The sequence below is a fragment of the Dromiciops gliroides genome, chromosome 4, assembly GCF_019393635.1.
Source record: "Dromiciops gliroides isolate mDroGli1 chromosome 4, mDroGli1.pri, whole genome shotgun sequence".
Lineage (NCBI taxonomy): Eukaryota > Metazoa > Chordata > Mammalia > Microbiotheria > Microbiotheriidae > Dromiciops > Dromiciops gliroides.
The window spans coordinates 450460705-450479971 of record NC_057864.1 but is presented as its reverse complement, the minus strand read 5'-3'; the positions used below and the strand labels follow the sequence as shown (position 1 = coordinate 450479971).

Genomic DNA, 19267 nt, shown 5'->3' with positions numbered 1-19267 from the left:
TTATTTTAGAGTTATCTCCTTTCTCCTGAATTTTGTATCTTGAGATTCTTTTAACCTCTATTTCTACATTATAGTGGGAATTCTGCCCCCACCTCACTCCTTTCTTACTGGCCTGTTTTCTCACGTTTATAGCTTTATTTCTTGGGTTAAGACTTTGTGCCAGGCCTAGGCTCTGAACCCTCCTGCACTGTTGGATGACTTAGCTAGGCCCAGGTCCTATCTCTCGTCCTCCCACAGGAGGACAATGTTGCACTGGGCCTGAATCCTGCCTCCTCTACAGTTTGGAAGTCTCTGTCCTTTATATTCTCTGGGTGGAAGGCTGCATGGGACCAGATCCTGCCTTCTTTCATAGCTCATTCTTCATCTTCTTAGTCTTGTCCACTATCACAGTCTGCAGCCTTCTCCAATGGGTCTTGCTGACCTTTTTAGTATCCCTGTGCAGCCACTGACTGGACATCCAAGGCCCCAGGCCTCAGGAGTTTTAGTCTATTCTCCCAAGATTCCTCCAAATCTCTGGTCATCATACTACTCCATGGCTTTATGCAGTCATTTACCCAGAGGCCTCAGCCACTAGAGCATCCCCACAAGAGATGACACCGGCTTTAAAGTGATCTTTGGGGGTGTCCTTGGACCCCAGTAAGTACCAGTTGGCCTGGTTTTCTTGCACCTTTTCCTGCCAACAAACCTCGATCCCTATTTTAGGGCCTGGTTTCTCATGTCATCTTGTATGCAATGGAAGGGCTCAGTAGCACTTTTTTTGTTTGTTTTGAAATTTCATTTGAGGTTCTTCCTCATTGTTAATAAGTGTTTCTCGGGGGAACTGGGGTTGACTGAAGCCTTTTAAATTGCCATCTTCACTGGAAATCTGTCCTTTTGAAGGACACTAATAATCTAAGAGACAAAGGTGGGAGAGAGGGAGGGCATTCTGTGAAGCCAGGAGAAAGAAGGCCAAATCCTGGGATTTGTAATTAGACCAGTTAGCCTGGTATGCAGAATGTGGTGCACTAAGTACTACAGTGTGAAAAAGTCTGGAATACTCTGGAAATAAGCAGTCTAAGTAAGTCCAGAAGGGCAGACTAGTCCCTGGACAATTCTCATTTGTGGTAGGCAAAACAAGGAATAGCAGAATAAATTAGGATTTTAAAACAACTCTTACATCAAACTGGATTCCCAGATAATTCACTGTGATCTCAATGCCTCTTGTGACAGGATCGGTCTTCCCAACTCGATCAAACACAATGTTGATTGTTGCCTGCAAAAAACACACACGGTCCTATATTTCACTTGCTATTTTGATCAAGAGTTTTACAATCATAAACTAACCCTCCCAGCATCACCTGACAGGATGGTTCTTGTATAGACCCAAGGATGGTAATTTTATATAAGATTCAAATTGTATTTACTCATTTGTAGTCAAATAAACATTTCCATATAAATGATCTCTCTTCTGAAGTCAATTCTCTGTTATGAGGAGTTCTGCAAAAAACCTGAGGTATTAAGATGTGCTTCTGGGTCATTTTAAGCTCCTGAATAATACCTGGAGTGGTGCTGCTAATACCAATGACTAACATTATTCCAAATCTATTTAAAATGGATGGAAGATGCTGTCAATGTGCCTTTCATCCACACTGCCAGGGACACAACAGTCAATAAATATTGAGTTTGTTAATTTGCTACTTAGTAAAGCTATTTCTTTTTAGCTCTAACCCCCATTCATCAGACTTTGCCCATATAAAACACTTTTCTTTGAAAGTTTCTCACAGAAAAAAGTGCAGTATCTCTTTGAGTTTGATGGAAGCCAAAGAAATCATACTTTGGAAAGTGAAGATACTAGGTCAATCAAGTCCCTTTCACTCAAAAAGCTTTTGAAGGCATCTACAACATTCAAAGCATTGGGGAATGTGTTGGCAATACAAAGACAAAAGTGAAAAAGACATCGTACTCCAGGATACAATATGCAGATAGTTGAATAAATACAAAATGATTTGAGATGGGAGAGCACTGAAACACAGGGGGATCAGGAGAAATTTCCTATAGGAAGTGGCACCTGGGACTCTAAGGATTCTGAGAGTAAGAGGCAAGGAGGGAAGGCCCAGGGGTGTGCGATGAACTGCTTCACTCTGGAACTAGCAAATAGACAAGTTTTGCTGAAACAGTATGTGAAGTCTGTGAACAGTTTGTGAAAGAAATCTGGGAAAGAAGACAAGTTAAATTGGAAAGTTTTAAAGCCCAAGGTGAGGAGTCTGTATTTTATCCGAGAGGCCTAGGAAGACAATGAAGCAACATAGTCAGACTTGTGCTTTAAGAAAGGTTTGTTATTGTGGGTTTTTTTGTTTTTGTTTTTTTGGTAGCCATATGCGGGAAAGGGGAGTGATCAGAAATGAGAACACCAATTAGGAGACTGACTCTTGCAATAATCCAGGTCAGGTTAAAATTACTGAGAACCTGAACCAGGGTGAATTCACTAGGTGGATGGGGAGGAGAGGACAGATATGAGGGATATTGTAAAGACAGAATTGTCACAAACTTGCTATGAATTGGATGTGAAAGAGGGTGAAAAGTCAAGGATAATTCTGATATTGAGATCATCAGTGACTGGCAGGGATAGTCATGGCTCTAATAGAAATGGAGAAGTCTGGGAAAGGGAAGGGAGAAGGAGAAGAGTTCTATTTTGAACAGTAAATACAAGAGGTAAACTGAACTAAAGATTTTTATTTTTAACTACTTTGTCATTAATTTTAAATTAAAGATAAAGATGATTAAGCAAAATGTACAAGGTGGTTTGTCTTCTAAACAGTCACCAGAAGTCGAGTATATTGCCTGATTTAAACTTAAGCATTATATCGGATGGAAAGCAATTTGAAATCACTAATAATAAAAAATCGTTGTTTTTATTTTACATGCTTTCATTTCAGTGCTTTATTAATGACAAGGGAGAGTGTAGCCTTCATTGTGAAGACAGACCAAAAAAAAGGTGGAAATTAGAAAATGTTTCAAAGGCTTGACCTGGGGCAGACAATATTTTATATGCAGGTTAGGTTAAAGGTGTTGATTAAACCAGCCACACTCTCTCTCCTGACCTTCATAAGAATTTCAACCAACAAACAGCACACTTACCATGAAAATTTTCCAAACACAGTAAATGGAAAAAAAATAACCTAGAAAATTAAAATATCTTCCCTTGAAAGTTTTAGAATATTCTATTCTCTCCTGAGGGGAAAAAAAACAAACACAATATGGTTAGATTCATATGAAATCAAAATCCAGTCTCCACTAAACCCTTCTTCCCTCGGTGAGACACACCCAGGGTAGCCTACTGAGTCCAAAAATTACATGGATTCAAGTTCCAGAGCATAAGAATAATTCTTGAACTTGTATACATGGTATTGATTCCCCAACCAGAGATCAAAATTACTCTCACCTTCAACTTACTGAGTTTTGCTTATTTAAATCACTTTATGCATTTATTTTTAAAATCTGCTTATTTAGATTAGGCTCCCAGCCTCATGGTGGTAGTCACAGGAATTTCGAAGCAGAATGCATCTTAGGAACCTATTCAGTCTGACTACTTCATTTTACTGAAATGGAAATGAAGGTTCAGGGAGGTGAATTCTCTGGACTCTGATCACAGAAAGTTGTAAAGCTTGAATCTAAACCCATTTTCTTCTGATTCCAAATCCAATCTTCCTAATACACTGGATGACATTTTTTCCCCCCAGGTCTAGGAATAGGGAGCAAGACATACTTATGCTGGATACATCAGTTTAAATGGAGATATATGACCAGTCACTTCCCCAGTTACATGGGTTTGGGACCTGTCTTGGCTCTTTAGAATATAGTTGGACAAAGTGGAAGAGGCATGTCATGGGACCAATATGACAAATTTGGCAGGGGACAGAGGAGGGCAAAGGGGTCCACCAGGATATTGGGATAACTGTGATGCTCCAGGCTGAACAATGCTACTGCAGCATTAGGGCACGGAGAACTCAGTCTTATGAGAGTGAGAGCAGCCAGCTCATGGCTTATGTTGGCTCTCTAATCTTGGAAGTCCCACATTTTCATGTTAAATTGGCCAAGGAGCTATCTGTTATGTTGCTTGGTTATACAGGCCCACAGGGTGGCTTAGTTCTTCTTCCTACTGTGGCTGGGAATGAGCCAGCAATTTTCCACTCTACCTTTGTAGCATATAGATCAACTGTTTCCAAAAAGAGCTGTCTACTTAGCTCTTCCAAAGCATCCACTTCCTGCTGAATGAGAGTAAGATCTGGTGCAGTATGGGGTCAAGGTTTATATTCTTTTAAAAAATTTTTTAAATTAAATTAAATTTTTTTTTTTGCGGGGCAATGAGGGTTAAGTGACTTGCCCAGGGTCACACAGCTAGTAAGTGTCAAGTGGCTGAAGCCAGATTTGAACTCAGGTCCTCCTGAATCCAGGGCTGGTACTCTATCCACTGCGCCACCTAGCTGCCCAAGGTTTATATTCTATCAAATTCCACTAAGCCTTACTTTTTTTTCCCTTTTTCTTTTGGACAATGAAGGTTAAGTGACTTGCCCAGGGTCACACAGCTAATAAACATCAAGTATCTGATTCCGCATTTGAACTTGGGTCCTCCTGAATCCAGGGCTGGTGCTTTATCCACTGTGCCACCTAGCTGCCCCCTAAGCCTTACTTCTGGTCTGTCCCCTTCTGGGCTCCCCAGAACAGCTCAGTTTTCAGGGGCTCTGCTGCTCTTCTCCTGGCTCACAAATGTCTAACATTATATCTCTAAATGGAGTCTGGGTTCCTCAAAGCGTGGGTAAAAGTCATACTCCAGAGTACAGGCAGCTTTACTAACTTCCAAGTAAGGCTCATACTGCTTCTCAAGAAAAGAAATATTTGGGGCAGCTAGATGGTACAGTAGAAAGAGCACTGGCCCTGGATTCAGGAGGACCTGAGTTCAAATCCAGCCTCAGACACTTGACACTTACTAGCTGTGTGACCCTGGGCAAGTCACTTAACCCCAATTGCCTCACCAAAAAAAAAAAAAAGTCAAACAAAAAGAAAAGAAATATTTCCATAAACACTTCCCACTCAGCTTCTCCTCCCTCATTCTCTGGTGCTCACCACACAGATGGCTTGATTAGATCTGGCTAGATCATAAATCTTTATCTGATTATTCTTTTGATGGCAATTATTTTTAGTCTCCTTTCCATTGAAACTGTTTTAACCATTACTGTTTTGACCACTCTAGGTTTTGGGAGATGACAATGTCTAAGGAGGGAAGCCTGATGCCCTAATCTCACTCAATCTTCCCCAAATTGCTGCATTCTGTCCCACTGTTGTTTGGCTTTGCAAATGACCCACTGAGCCCCCTCCCTCTTTCCCTCTTGATGAATCCATAGAAGAACCATCATACTATAGCAATTGTGCCTGTCAGGGCCCTATTCTAGCCTACCACCCAAGTACCAGCAAAAAGGTCACTGCACGGCTCAAATAAGGCATATTGTGGAAACGCTTTGACTCCATACAAAGCCACACAAGTGAAAGGTAGAAATAGGAATAGGCTTAGGACTGCACTTGGGATTTCCCTGGTATAGGTAACTCCAGGCTCTGGGATAAGGAAACTCCCTCTACCAAGAGATCAACAGCTTCTAGTCTCAAAGATCTGCCTGGAGTGATGGTTGCAGGGAGACTTGCTCAGTTGGTACATGCTGGAGGAAGGACTTGACCCCTGGATCTCCTGACTCCAAGGCCAGCTCTCGACCCTCTATGCCTGTGTGCCTCAAGATAGAAATATCATTGTCAAGAAGGATGATGGGGGGCAGCTAGGTGGTACAGTGGATAGAACACCAGCCCTGGATTCAGGAGGACCTGAGTTCAAATCCGGCCTCAGATACTTAACACTTACTAGCTGTGTGACCCTGGGCAAGTCACTTAACCCCAAATGCCTCAAAAAAAAAAAAAGGAAAAGGAAGATGGAAGAGCTTAGGTTACCTCGTGGGAAAGCAGAGGTCACAAAAAGGTCCTTCTCTACAATGTATTTTGTCAGTCTGGACACAGGCTACTTCACACACAGAAGCAGGTGCTTCTATTCCTCCCTTTATATCTGCTCTTCCCCCAGGCTGAGAATGAGGCTCACACAGAGACAAAGGATACTCTCACTTCCTGGGGCTGAAGTGGTGACACTCTTAATCATTCCCCAGAAGCCAGATGGTTTGTTGTTCACTTCTCCTTTTTGGAACATGTTTCTCCGGGCCATGGCTATCCTGGAAGGAAAGAGAATTCAAGTCCTGGAAAAGAAGGACATGCCACAGTACCCAAGCCTGGGATCCTACATAATCCAACTTGTAGTTTCTTTTTTGCCCCCTCCAATGCAAACGCAGCTTTGAGTCAATTCAGGAAGAGGTACAACCAAATTCAAACTTCCTGCTAATGGATTAGCAGCATATAGTTAGACAAACACAATCACATCAACCATGAAAATTCACACTGTGCCATCTGTCTACAGGTTTAAAAGAAATTAGAACAAGTCACTGAAAATTGGGAAGGTGGAATCATGGAAATAGATATGTGGCATCCCCCTTCTGCTATCCTTTGCTTAGATTTTCATTGGAATCTGTGTCTATAAAGGAAATTCTGACTACCTTGGTCTGATAAACAAGGCATAGGAATAGGTAGACGTAGCAGTGGAGAATATTGCAGGGATCAATTCAAATGTTGTAACTGCAATACAATTTCTGTAGGTTCTTGGAAACTATTTGCAAGATTAGCACAATAAGGGATCCCAGAAAACATCAGCCATGTTAACTTATGCACTTTCCCTTCTCAAGTCATTTTGTTCATTCAGTAATAGCCTCAGGCCAGCATCTGGGTAGTATGTGAATTTAGATCAATTGGTCAGAGTCCCAGGGTTTGGACTTTTCTGCCTCATTGTTTTTTGCTATAGGCTTCAACACCTTAGGAAGCTGAAATTACTCAGGAAGAAGCAAAGATCCTGGAACAATATGACTTAACTAGATTCCACGTCTTGGTGATGTAGGTATCTGCCTTTCTGCTTTTAGATATGGGTAGTCTTAAACAGGTATGTGATGGGAACTCAGGAAGAGGAAGAGGTTTTCACTGTGTTTACACAGTGGTGGGGATAATAAATAGAAGATAAAAAGAGAAGAGGGACAGAAATGCATGTCTGTTTTCCTTCATCTCAGTGATGCAAACTGCTCACACCACAGCCTGCCTTCCAAATGGGGCAGGGTACATATATGAAGGCTGGTCCCGCAGAAGCTTGCTCAATGTGCTGTTCACACTGGGGACGGATAAACTGTATAATCCCATTCTTTTGGTCTGCATTTTTTTTTTTACTGACTTACAAACTTATTCTACTACTTCTGGGGTGGATAAAGCTGGGGAAAAAAATGGAACTGAGTTAGGAGGGTTACATCCAACTCCAAAGGATGGGGCAAGGGGCAAAAAGGCCAAATAAAACACTCTAGCAAGATGAGATTTGAAAGAAATTTACAATGTTCGTTCTTAGGATTGCAGTTCCTACTCCGACTAGGGCGGTAGTAGAGGCCCACCTCAAGCCAGAAGCTCTCAGCTAAGAGTAGAACACAAAAGTCATAATCTGGGAAAAACAACATACCTCAAAGAACACCCTGAATGAATTTTGCTGAATTTAGCAAAGATTTGGCCAGAAAACTCTGCAAAGATGATGGATGTAACCCCTACCTGGCAAACCTATAGTTGGGCCCCAAATTTCACTGCTGAATCTATCCTTCCTGATCCCTATACTTTTTTTTTTTAAGTGAGGCAATTGGGGTTAAGTGACTTGCCCAGGGTCACACAGCTAGTAAGTGTTAAGTGTCTGAGGCCGGATTTGAACTCAGGTACTCCTGACTCCAGGGCCGGTGCTCTATCCACTGCGCCACCTAGCTGCCCCGATCCCTATACATCTTTAAGAAAGAGAGACCAGAATGCCCAGCAGCAGCCTGTAGTGACTTGATGCCTGGGGTAAAGAAATTCAAAGGGACAAAGCTTATCCATTAGTGATGGGAACTCATACATTACTCACACACCAAGGGTTCTATTTCCTCTTCTGAACTACATGGGGCAAAAGAAGAGGCTGCTTCACCTTTAAAGTATATTGCCCCTCCATAGTGTATGCAATGTTGAAAAAGTTAATTTCTGGGAAGACATTTGCACTGCCTGAATTTGCTTATCCTATTAATTTAGGTTTTTATGTCAAGAACGATGGGGAAAACAACACCTGAAGAAAGAACACTGATCTAGGGCATTTTTACTCCGCATTTCCCGATAATATCAACCTAATTTCAATACTGGATTAATGTGAACTTTCTGAAATAGGAGCTTTTAGGTTTATACATATTTGCTTTGACTGTAGAGATTATATTTGAGTCCGTTTCCCCAAACATCAGAACAAAGGCTTTATCTGCTACAGCAATAGAACAAAGACCCAAAATAACACGTCACATCAGACTCTCTGGTGGAGACCATCTGACTAGACAGCAACTGAAAGACTTTGATCATGGACCCTGCATGATATTAACTGAATCATCGTTTTTAGTAAAACAAGGCTTCCTGACTCCTCCAAGCCTCGTCTTCTAAACAGTGTTCCAAGTGAGAAGACATTCTGTGCCTGCTCCATGTTCCTCCTCCTCCCAACAGTTGCTAATGCTAGTCTGGTAAACTTATTTCTCCTCCTGATGCCCTCTGCTGGTAAAGCTCAGGGTGCTATTCATACCCTACTCTGAGTGGTTACACTGTGCAAAGTGGTTTTCCAAGCTCTAATAAACAACTGAAATAGTTGGTCAGTTCTAAAAGAATGATACCGACTTCCCTCTAAAGAGCAAGTCTAAAAAGCCTGTGTTAAAGAGGTTAACAATGATCCCTGTAATGACGGCCCAATGTATTTCACAAAGAAAAGAGCCCACCTCAAAATCCTGGCCATCTATCAATGTTGTGGGTAATAGAAGTCACCAGGCTGGAGTCTGGATGGCTCAGCCCAAATCCAGTATCACTGCTGGTGATGAAATGACAACAACTGACCAATGTGTCCTATGGAAATGAGTCCAAAGTCAGTACATAATCAATGTTTATTAACTTAACTGTCCTCCATGCCCAGAACGCACAGCCTCCTCTGTCCTCTTACAATCCTTCACTTCTTCAAAGGTCAGCTGAAGAATTCCTTTCTACACGAGACCTTTCCTGGATCCCAGCTTCTAGTGCCTTCCTAGCAAAACATTATCATGTATGTATTTTGTACATAATTATGTGTGTACGTGTTATTTCCTCTGAGATAACAGAAGTTCTTCAAAAGCAGGGACTGTTTCATTTTTTGTCTCTGTATCCCCAGCAGTTAGCGCATAGTGGGTGCTTAATAAAAGCTTGCTGCTTAGTGTCAGAAACTGGAACTGGACTCAGGTCATTGACATTTAAATATCTAAAACTGCTAGAGCTAGCTCAAAGCACTTGTCTGGGGCTGTGCTAGAGCCAACTCAAAGTAGTCGCAAGAGCTGATTGTTAAAATTTGAGTGTGAGCATTTACACTTCAGAAATTGGCAAATGCTGTGAATCTGGGCTAGATTGATGGCTTTGTTGATTGTCTAAACTTGAGAAATTGATGGAAAAAATTGTAATAATGCAGATTGAACTATCATGGTCACATTTTTCCTCCTGGAAAGTAGGTTGTTAAATACTGGCGCATCCCTACTTATATATGCACATAAATAAATAAATAAATAAACAAACAAACAAACAAACAAACAAACAAACAAATAAATAAATAAATAAAATGGCTTTAGTGAGGGCAGAATATTTCAAGTTTTAAAAAACATATTACAGTGCATGGAAAACAGGGTAAAATTATTTTAATCTGCACATTTCCTAAGCAATCTTTCTAGTTAAGTCTTGGTGACATTAGCCACTATACTTCTATATTTCAAGTTGTTATTTGGTTAGTGTTCGACTCTTCTCTAACACAACCCTTCAAAGCAAGGTTCTGTAACCTATTTTTGTGTTATAGATTCCTTCGGCAGTCTAGGAAGCCTATTCTCAGAAAAATTATTTTAAATGCATAAAACAAAATCTATGGAATTACAAAGGAAGCAAATTATATTGAAATATAGTTATCAAAATAAGCTAGGCTGGTTCTTGCAAAAGAGACACACGGTCTGTGACAGGACCCTTCCAGTTTGCTAAGACCTTCTAGAATTTTTGGTCCACTGGTATAAATGTTTAAGAGCTCAGGGTCGCCACCACATTAAAATGAAGTACTATGACAGGAAGTCAATGGAGAATGAGGTTTCACCACTATAAAATAACCTGAAGGTATGTAAATTTCTGTGAAATATTTTGCCTGAAATGTATATTTTCAAACACAACAATGACCATTAGAATGCCTGAAGAACTTTTTAAGGAAAAGAAAAGGAAATAGAAAAGATTCACCTCTAGCATGGAAAAACAGATCTCCCCATGCTTCTCATTATGCAATGGAGGATGCCAATAAATGGAAATTGTTATTCTTCTAAAGCAAAATTTTGTTTTTGTTTTTGCAGGGCAATGAGGGTTAAATGACTTTTCCAGGGTCATACAGCCAGTAAGTGTCAAGTGTCTGAGGCTGTAAAGCAAAATTTTAAATCCAGTAAGTCACTGCATTTTTCAAAATATTTTCACGCCAGCTTAGACACAAGATACCTTGTTGAACCACTGAGAATGAGCAAGATGCAAGCTCCCTGCTGATAGCAATTATTACAGTCAATACTGTCTTGCTAGGAAACCCCAAAGGAATGAGAATAATTGTGAATGTGCTAGAGTCTAACCTTTTCTTTTTGCTGATGATCATGTCCATGGTTTGAAGCAGTCGGCGTTCTAGGGCTAGAATATCTGTGTCTGTCACATTCCTGCAATAAAACACACATACATACTGTTAGCACTGTATTAAGCTCATAAGGGAGGTTCCATCATCACTGTCAGGTGTAATTTAAGCCATTCATCATCACCCAGTACAGTGAATGAATTCAAACTCATGCCTTTCCCTCAAGAACCTTAAAACAGCTACATTAAATTAGAACAATTGTGTTTTGGGGCAGCTAGGTGGTGCAGTGGATAAAGCATCGGCCCTGGATTCAGGAGAATCTGAGTTCAAATCCGGCGGGCCTCAGACACTTGACACTTACTAGCTATGTGACCTTGGGCAAGTCACTTAACCCTCACTGCCCTGCCCCACCCCCCAAAGTAAAGAATAATTGTGCTTTTATTTCTTGGGATGCTGATTAAAGGACAGTGGAGGGCTCTTAGTGTCTCATCTCTTATACATTCTTTCTTAGTTCTGGTTCAGTGATAGGCAGGACATATTCCCAAGGCATCTCCTTAACTGAATTAACATAGTTTCTTATTGTACCCCCTGTAGAGAGCCCTGGTGGATGGGTAGGGATTGGGATTAGTTCATGTTGTTTCCACCTGCAAAGCTTTGACACCCAGTATCTACTTTCTCTGCTTCTACTTTCCAAGTGTCTAGTGCTACTAAAAGTCATACGATCCCACTGATGGCTTCACTACAAATGTTAGCCTTCTAACTCAACTGCACCTTCCCTTTTATACACTATTCATTTCACTGACTCTTATGATACTCACCATAAGGGCTCTTACAAAGTTCTACTCTATTCAAACCTCAAACTCTAGCATTACCTTCTCTCTCTGGAGAAGACCCTGCCACCTAATTGAAAAGATGGAGGCTAATCATGTTTTTTGTTTTTTCTCCTCTCCTCCTTGCTTCTAAAATTCTCTTCATCCCATCCCATTGTCCTTCCTTCTGGTTTCATAAGATGATTCATCCCTTCTTGCCAATGCAAGAAGACCTGCACCTGTGACTTTAATCCCTTACCCTTAATCCATCAAATCCCTCTCTCTTTCACTTTTTTTTTTTTTTTTGGTGAGGCAATTGGGGTTAAGTGACTTGCCCAGGGTCACATAGCTAGTAAGTGTCAAGTGTCGGAGGCTGGATTTGAACTCAGGTCCTCCTGAATCCAGGGTCGGTGCTCCATCCGCTGCGCCACCTAGCTGCCCCTCTCTTTCACTTTTAATCTCTTCCTTTTGAATGACTCCTTCTCTTCTCATTGTTGTTTAGTTGTTCAGTCATGTCCAACTCTTCCTGAGCCCCTGCACCACAGCCATGTCAGGCCCTTCTATACTATATTCATTTTTCCATGAAATGTTCCCTTGATAACTCTACTTTTCTTGAAGAGATCTCTTGACTTTCCCATTCCATTGTTTTCTTCTATTTTTTTTGCATTGGTAATTTAAGAAAACCTCATCTCTCCCTGCTATTCTCTAGAAGTCTGCATTAAGTTGGGTTTAGCTTTCCCTTTCTCCTTTCCTTCTTTTTTTATTTGTAAAGCCTCAGCAGACCACCATTTTGCTTTCTTGCTCTTCTCTTTCTTAGGAACCTTTTTTGTTCCTGCCTCCTGTACAATATTGTGAACCTCTGTCCATAGTTCTTTAGGCACTATATCTACCAGATCTAATCTCTTAATTTATTCATCATCTCTACTTCGTATTCATAAGGGAGATTATTTAGGTCATATGTATATTGTTTGATGGTTTTCCCTCCTTTGTTTTTGCAATAAGCTCTTGAGCTGAGCCACAGTCAGCTCCAGGTCTTGTTGTTAACTGATTATATAGAGCTTCTCCACCTTTGGCTGCAAAGTATATAGTCAATCTGATTTCTATATTGACCAGCTTGTGATGTCCATGTGTAGAGTCGCCTTTTGGGTTGTTGAAAAAGTGTTTGCTATGACCAGCGAGTTATCTTGACAAAATTCTATGAGTCTCTGCTCTGCTTCATTTGGTACTCCAAGTTCAAACTTGCCTGTTATCCCAATTATCTTTTGATTTCCTACTTTAGCATTTCACTCCCCTATGATGACTGTTAGCAGCTTTTTTTTTTAGATGTTATTTATAGAAGATGTAGGTCTTCACAGAACTGATCAACTTTGGCCTCTTTGGTATCAGTGGTTGGAGCACTTGTGATTTTGAATGATTTGAATCCAAATTCGAATTTGGATTTGAATAGGTATCACTTTGTCATTTTTGAAATTATACCTCAGTACTGCTTTTCTCACCCTGTGAGGGCTACTCCATTTCTTCTAAGGGATTCTTGCCAACAGTCACATACACGTAGTAATCACCTGAATTCAATTCGCCTATTCCCATCCACTTAAGTTCACTGACACCCAAGATGCTGATGTTTAATCCAGCTTACCTTGGTTCATATATTTTACATTCCCAGGTTCCTATGCAATATTGATCTTTCCAGCATCAGACTTTCCTTTTGTCACCATATACACCCTCACCTGAGCTTCCTCTTGGCTTTATTACTACTGGAGCTACTCATGGTTGTTCTCTGCTCTTTCCCAGTAACTTGATGAACACCTTTCAACCTGAGGGGCTCTTCTTCTGATGTTATCTCTTTTATCATTTTAATATTGTCCACGGGATTTTCTTGGCAAAGATACCAGAGTGGTTTGCCATTTCTTTCTCCAGTGGGTCACCCTTTGTCAGAACTCTCTACTATGCACTTTCTACCTTGGGTAACCTTGTGTGGTGTAACGATTGGAATGATGCCACCTGCTGGAGACTTACTGTAGAAAAGCTCTGCCATGAGGAGGTCTCTGAGGGCAAGCCATGGGGTCAAGGTCCTTAGTGTCAGGAAGTGACGTTTGCTCGTGGGTACTGTCTATCAAGGCTACCAGCCAATCAACTTGAAGAGCCTCCCATTTCTGGGAGGGGGACATGAAGTAGGAAGCAGATGCTGGTAGAGGGGTTCTAGCTCTTTTTGGTTTCTGACCATGGTGGGTCGGATGATAAGGTCTCTTAGAAATAGTTAGATTTTTATCTTTCTCTCTGATCCTAATGCTCTTTAATAAAGACTTAAACATTTAAATATTCTTGCTAAAGCTTATAATTTATTGGCGACCACTCATTAGATTTTAGATAGTTTAGCTAGAATTTTAGCCCTTACGGTGGCTTAGCTCATAGTTTCATTGAGCTATGCAGGCCCCTCTGCCATAGTTCCTCTATCTACAAATTAATTCAGAGTTCCTTTATCCAAAAAAGAAAAAAAAAATCAGGCTTCCCTTGACTCTTTAAACCATTGTCTTCTCTCCATTCTCCTTCACTTTGAAGTTTCTAGAAAGAATAGTTTACCATTTGCTATCTCTGCTTCTTTACCCCTCTGTAATCTCCCAATTTATGGAAAGTACTCATTCCAAGGTCACTCCAAATCTCCTTCCTGATCTCCAAAGTTGATGGCCTTTTTGTGCTTTTAGCTACTTGTGATGACTGTCCTCTCCATCATCTTCTCTGGGACTCTTTGACCTGGAATTTCCCTAGTTCTCTTCATAGTCTCACTCTTATTTTTACTTCCTCCATCAAGATCTTCCCTTGGTTTTCCCCTTTATTCCTCTACTCTCTCCTGCTTGGCAATCTCGTCCACTCCCATGGTATTGATTATTATCACCTGTATAGCAATGACTCCCAAATGTATATCTCTGGCTCTAAAATCTTCCTGGAACTCCAGCTCTGAATTTACAAGTGCCTGGCGGAGAATTCTGCCTTGATGTGTCCAACTTGGTAGGTCCAAAGATGATCTCATCATCTTTCTCCCTAAACTTGTCCTCTTTCTAATTTTTCTATTTCTATTCTTCTAGTTTCCTAGGCTTGAAAGCTCAATCCTCTTGGACTTAGTCCTCTACTGCACTCTCCATATACAAACGGTTCCCAATCAATTTTACCTTGGAAATAGCTCTCATATCCTTATAGTACTTTCTGCTTCCATTTCCATGGAAACCACCTTAATTCTAGGGCTTTTCGTCTGTGTCCAGATAACTATAACATCCTTCTCCCTCTAGTCTCTTCCTTCTCCAAGTGGACTTTCCCCACAGCTGCAGAGCAATCAATGATCCTGATCCATAGGTTTAATAATGCCCACCCTACCCACCAAATCAAACACACACACCTCAGTTTGGCCTTCAAATTGCTCCACAGCCTAGTTTCCTTTTTAGGTTTATCTCACACATCACACACTATGGACAAAATGGACTATTTTCTCTTCCTTGATCTCACCTTGTTCTCCAAGAAACTGATGCTCATGGTCACACAATCAGTAACTTTAGGGGTGGCATTTGAACCCAGGTCTCTCCCAACTCCCATTCCAGTGTTCTTTCCACTATACTAGGCAGCCAGGTGTCACAGTGAATAAAGTGTTGGCTTTGATGCCAGGAAGACCTGAGTTCAAATCCTGCCTCGATATCCTTATCTGTAAAATAGGGATAGTAAAAGTACATATCTTGCAAGGTTGTTGTGATGTTCAAATGAGATAATATATTTAAAGCACTTTTCAAACTTTAAAGTTCTCTATAAGTACTGGTTATTATTACCCTCCTGCCTTTGTTGTCTTCAATAATCAATCAATAAGCATTTATTAAGCATATTATGTGTCAGATAACAGAATTATTATAATATCTATGATGATACATGGACATTATATGATGTAATGAATTTCTTTGGTGCTTTAAGATTTGTGTGGGGTCTTTCTTACAACAACCCTTTGAGGTAGGTAGTGAAAGCATAATTACCCCCATTTTCAAGAGGAGAAAATTGAGGCTCTGAGAGGTTAAATATCATTCCATTGGTCACAGGGCAAGTAAACGGCTGAGCAGGCCTTTAAACTCAGGTCTCCTGCCTCATAATGAATATAATGGTTCTCTAAAATATGGTTTCAGCATGGCCAGAGGGAAGAGTGTGATCACATCATCAAAAGACAGTGACAGCCTCCAGCACTTCCTGTCGTGTACTCAGCACGTGTGCTCCTTTTGTATGTATTCCTCCATGCAGTCACCCATGAGGCCACTTTGGATGTCTACATGTGTGTCCTTCCCCATGTGTGCCCTCACCACACATGTTCCTTACTTGTAGGTATGTCCCCCATGCATGGTCCTTATGTGAGCCTGCTCTTCCTACTGATGAGCGTATTTCTGTGGGAAAGTGTACCCCTAGGTCTGAGGGAATCTTCAACAACTACTTTTGTTACTATGCTATTTCTTTTTTCTTTCTTTCTTTTTTTTTTGCAGGCAATGAGGGTTAAGTGACTTTTCCAGGATCACACAACTAGTAAGTCTCAACTGTCTGAAGTCACATTTGAACTCAGGTCCTCCTGATTCCAGGGTTGGTGCTTTATCCACTGAGCCACCTAGCGCTCCCTACTATGCTATTTCATTAAATACTTTTACTCTGAAAAAAATATATATGGCTTTAGGATACATGACAAATGCAAAGGGTGACAAACAAGGTAGCACCATATGAGTAGGCAAGAAGATGATGGAAAGTTCATTGCTTGGAGTAGCCAAATCAGGGAGGAAGGAAAGAAGGCAGAAGCACCAAACTCTCAGGGTCCTTCTGTCATCTCTGTCTAAAGGTTCTCTAAAAAGAACCTTTAGGGGCAGCTAGGTGGCACAGTGGATAAAGCACCAGCCCTGGATTCAGGAGTACCTGAGTTCAAATCCGGCCTCAGACACTTGACACTTACTAGTTGTGTGACCTTAGGTAAGTCACTTAATCCTCACTGCCCAGCAAAAACCAACCAAACAAAAAAAAGAACCTTTAGATTGGGGCATGGGAAGGGTCAACCCTGGGCCTAGTCTTGAGGTACATTCCTTTTCTGGTAAGTCAGAGGGATGCTCTGTTTATAATTTACCCAGATCTCAGTACACTGTTTGACAGGGTCTCCCCTACTATTCTTCTGGATAAGATGGAAAGGTACAAGGTAGACATTAGTACAGTTAAAACCGGGGGCTTTCTTTTTTTCTGTCATGGACTCCTTCGGCAATTTGGTAAAGCTTATGGGTCCCTTCTCAGAAAAAAAAGTGTTTCCTACAGTCAAAATGGAAGGAAATAATAAATTGTAGTCAGAGGTTAGTGAAAATAAAGAAGTCATTTTTTTTCTTTCCAAGTTCATAGACTGCCTAAAATCTAACCATGGGAGTCTTTGGGCCTCAAGTTAAGACCCCTTAAACTAGATGAGTTCAGAACAGGTTGAATAGCTGGACCCAGAAAATAGTTATTAATGGTCTGACGGTATCTTGGAAGGATGTCGCCCCCCCCCCCCCACCCCCCCAAGTAGAGTGGTCCAGGAACCTTTCTTGGTCCTGTGTTACTGAACATCTTCATGACTGACTTAAGGAAATGCCTAAATGGCATGCTTATTAACCCTGCACGTAAGACATAGCTGAGAAGGACAGTCAATGCACTGAATGAAAGTCAAAATTCAAAATACAATTATGAGAGGCTAGAACACTGGGTTCAATCTAATGCAATGACATTTTATAAGGATGAATAGAACATTTTAAAGCCAAGTTTAGAAAAACTAACTTCCCAAGTATAACATGGGGGTAATCTGGCTAAAAAGCAGTTCGCCTGACAAAGATCTGAGGTTTTAGTGGATTTGAAGCTCCTTATGAGTCAATAATAGGATACTTGGCCAAGAAAGCTAATGCAACCTCAGGCTGCATTTAATGAGGTAAGAGTTCAGAATGAGGGAGGTGACAGACTCTATTTACTCTGTCCTCATCTGGCTACAGTTGGAGTGTTCTGTTTGGTTTTGGGCAAAATGTTTTAGGAAAGCCACTGATAAGCCAGACAACATCCAGATGAGGGTAGCCAGGACATTGAAGAGTTTCAAGGTAAGGCCAGAGAAGAATCTATCGATGGATCTTGGGGGTGTTTTAGTCTTGAAAAGACTCCAGGGGAGACATAATTAAAACCTCTGAGTATTTGAAGGACTGTGCTATGGAAGCAGGGTTAGCTTTGTTCTGACTGACCCTAGAAGACAGAAGAGGGAGTGAAAGGCAGCAAAAGACAGATTTCAGCTCTGCAAACATCCTAACAATTAGAAGCACCCCAAGGCTGATGGCCTGCCTCTGGGTCGGGTTGGTTCTTCCTCACGGGAGGTTTTCAAGCAAAGGTCTGATGACCCCTCATCAGGGATGTGGTACAAGAGACTTCTATTTAGGCCCAGAGCTGCCCCAAATTAAAACAGGCTGCCTCAGGGGACAGTGACCTCCCTATCACCAGAGCAAAGGATTATCACACACCATTGATGTTGCAGAAGGTAATTCCTGTTTAGGTAGGGGTTGGAACAGATGCTCTCTTAGGAATCTTTTTTTTTTTTTGGTGAGGCAATTGGGGTTAAGTGACTTGCTCAAGGTCACACAGCCAGTAAGTACCAAGTGTCTGAGGCCAGATTTGAACTCAGGTCTTCCTGAATCCAGGGCCGGTGACTTATCCACTGCGCACCTAGCTGCCCTGCTTAGGTATCTTCTAGCTTTGTGAATCCTGCCTTTCCTCAGTGGATTATCTCCAATTTCTATATCTTGTTTGTACACAGATATTTGCATGTTCTCTCCCCCCTTAGACTCTGAGCTCCTTGAAGGCAGAGACTGTCTTTTGCTTTTGTCTTTCTTTGTATCTCTATCCCTGGAGATACAGGGCCTGGCACATAGTAGGTGCTTAATAAATGAATACTGACTATGTACATAACCAGAGCCTTTGTCCCATATCATCTTTGGATCCCTCTTGGTAATTGAAATAGTAGATAGAAGCAAGTGCTTAATAAATGCTTGCTGAATTGGACTGTTGCCCAAACTGATGTGCTTTGTTTTTGAAAGTCATGTCCTGAAATTCATGATTTTTCCCTTTGGAAAAAAAAAGTGGGTTAGCCTCATGGACAAGCCAATATGAATCAACAGAAGGATCAGAGACAGAACATTTAAGCTAAATGGTATGTGTAGGGGACACTTGAACTCCTGAAAGTGGCAGAAAAGGATGAAAAAAAACCCCCAAACTGAGTTACCTGAGGAAATAGGACATGTAGGTGTATGGGCAGTTGACAGCCCCAAATCCAGAAAGCAGGGCCATGAGGGTGACCCCAATCACACCCACTCGACTGATGAGTTGTTCGATGGACAAGATTCCTGAAAAAATGGAATCATATTAGTCACATAGCAACTGACTTCTCCTTTACTGTAAATGAAAAAATTCACCTGGGATTCTTAAATACAATGTGACATTTATATAGCCTATGAAGGTCTGCAAAACACTTTTTAAATTAATGAACTGATTTGATTTTCATAATAACCCTGTAAGGTAGGTAGTACTAGCACTACTGTCTTCATTTTATAGAGAAGGAAACTGAGGCTCATTGAATAACGCAACTTGC

General features: G+C 41.1%; 1 protein-coding gene across 3 annotated transcripts in view; it reads right to left on the bottom strand.

Moving 5' to 3' along the window:
- The window catches only part of LOC122754199 (Golgi pH regulator), a 45494-nt gene that overhangs the window by 15191 nt on the left and 11036 nt on the right, over positions 1–19267 (bottom strand). For all 3 annotated transcript variants that reach the window (XM_044002390.1, XM_044002392.1, XM_044002391.1), the window contains 6 exons: positions 18902–19022; positions 10815–10895; positions 6136–6245; positions 4176–4264; positions 3118–3210; positions 1157–1252 (listed from right to left, as the gene is read on the bottom strand). In XM_044002390.1, coding sequence (XP_043858325.1) covers positions 1157–1252; positions 3118–3210; positions 4176–4264; positions 6136–6245; positions 10815–10895; positions 18902–19022 — 590 coding nt within the window. The remainder of the gene's footprint in view (positions 1–1156; positions 1253–3117; positions 3211–4175; positions 4265–6135; positions 6246–10814; positions 10896–18901; positions 19023–19267) is intronic.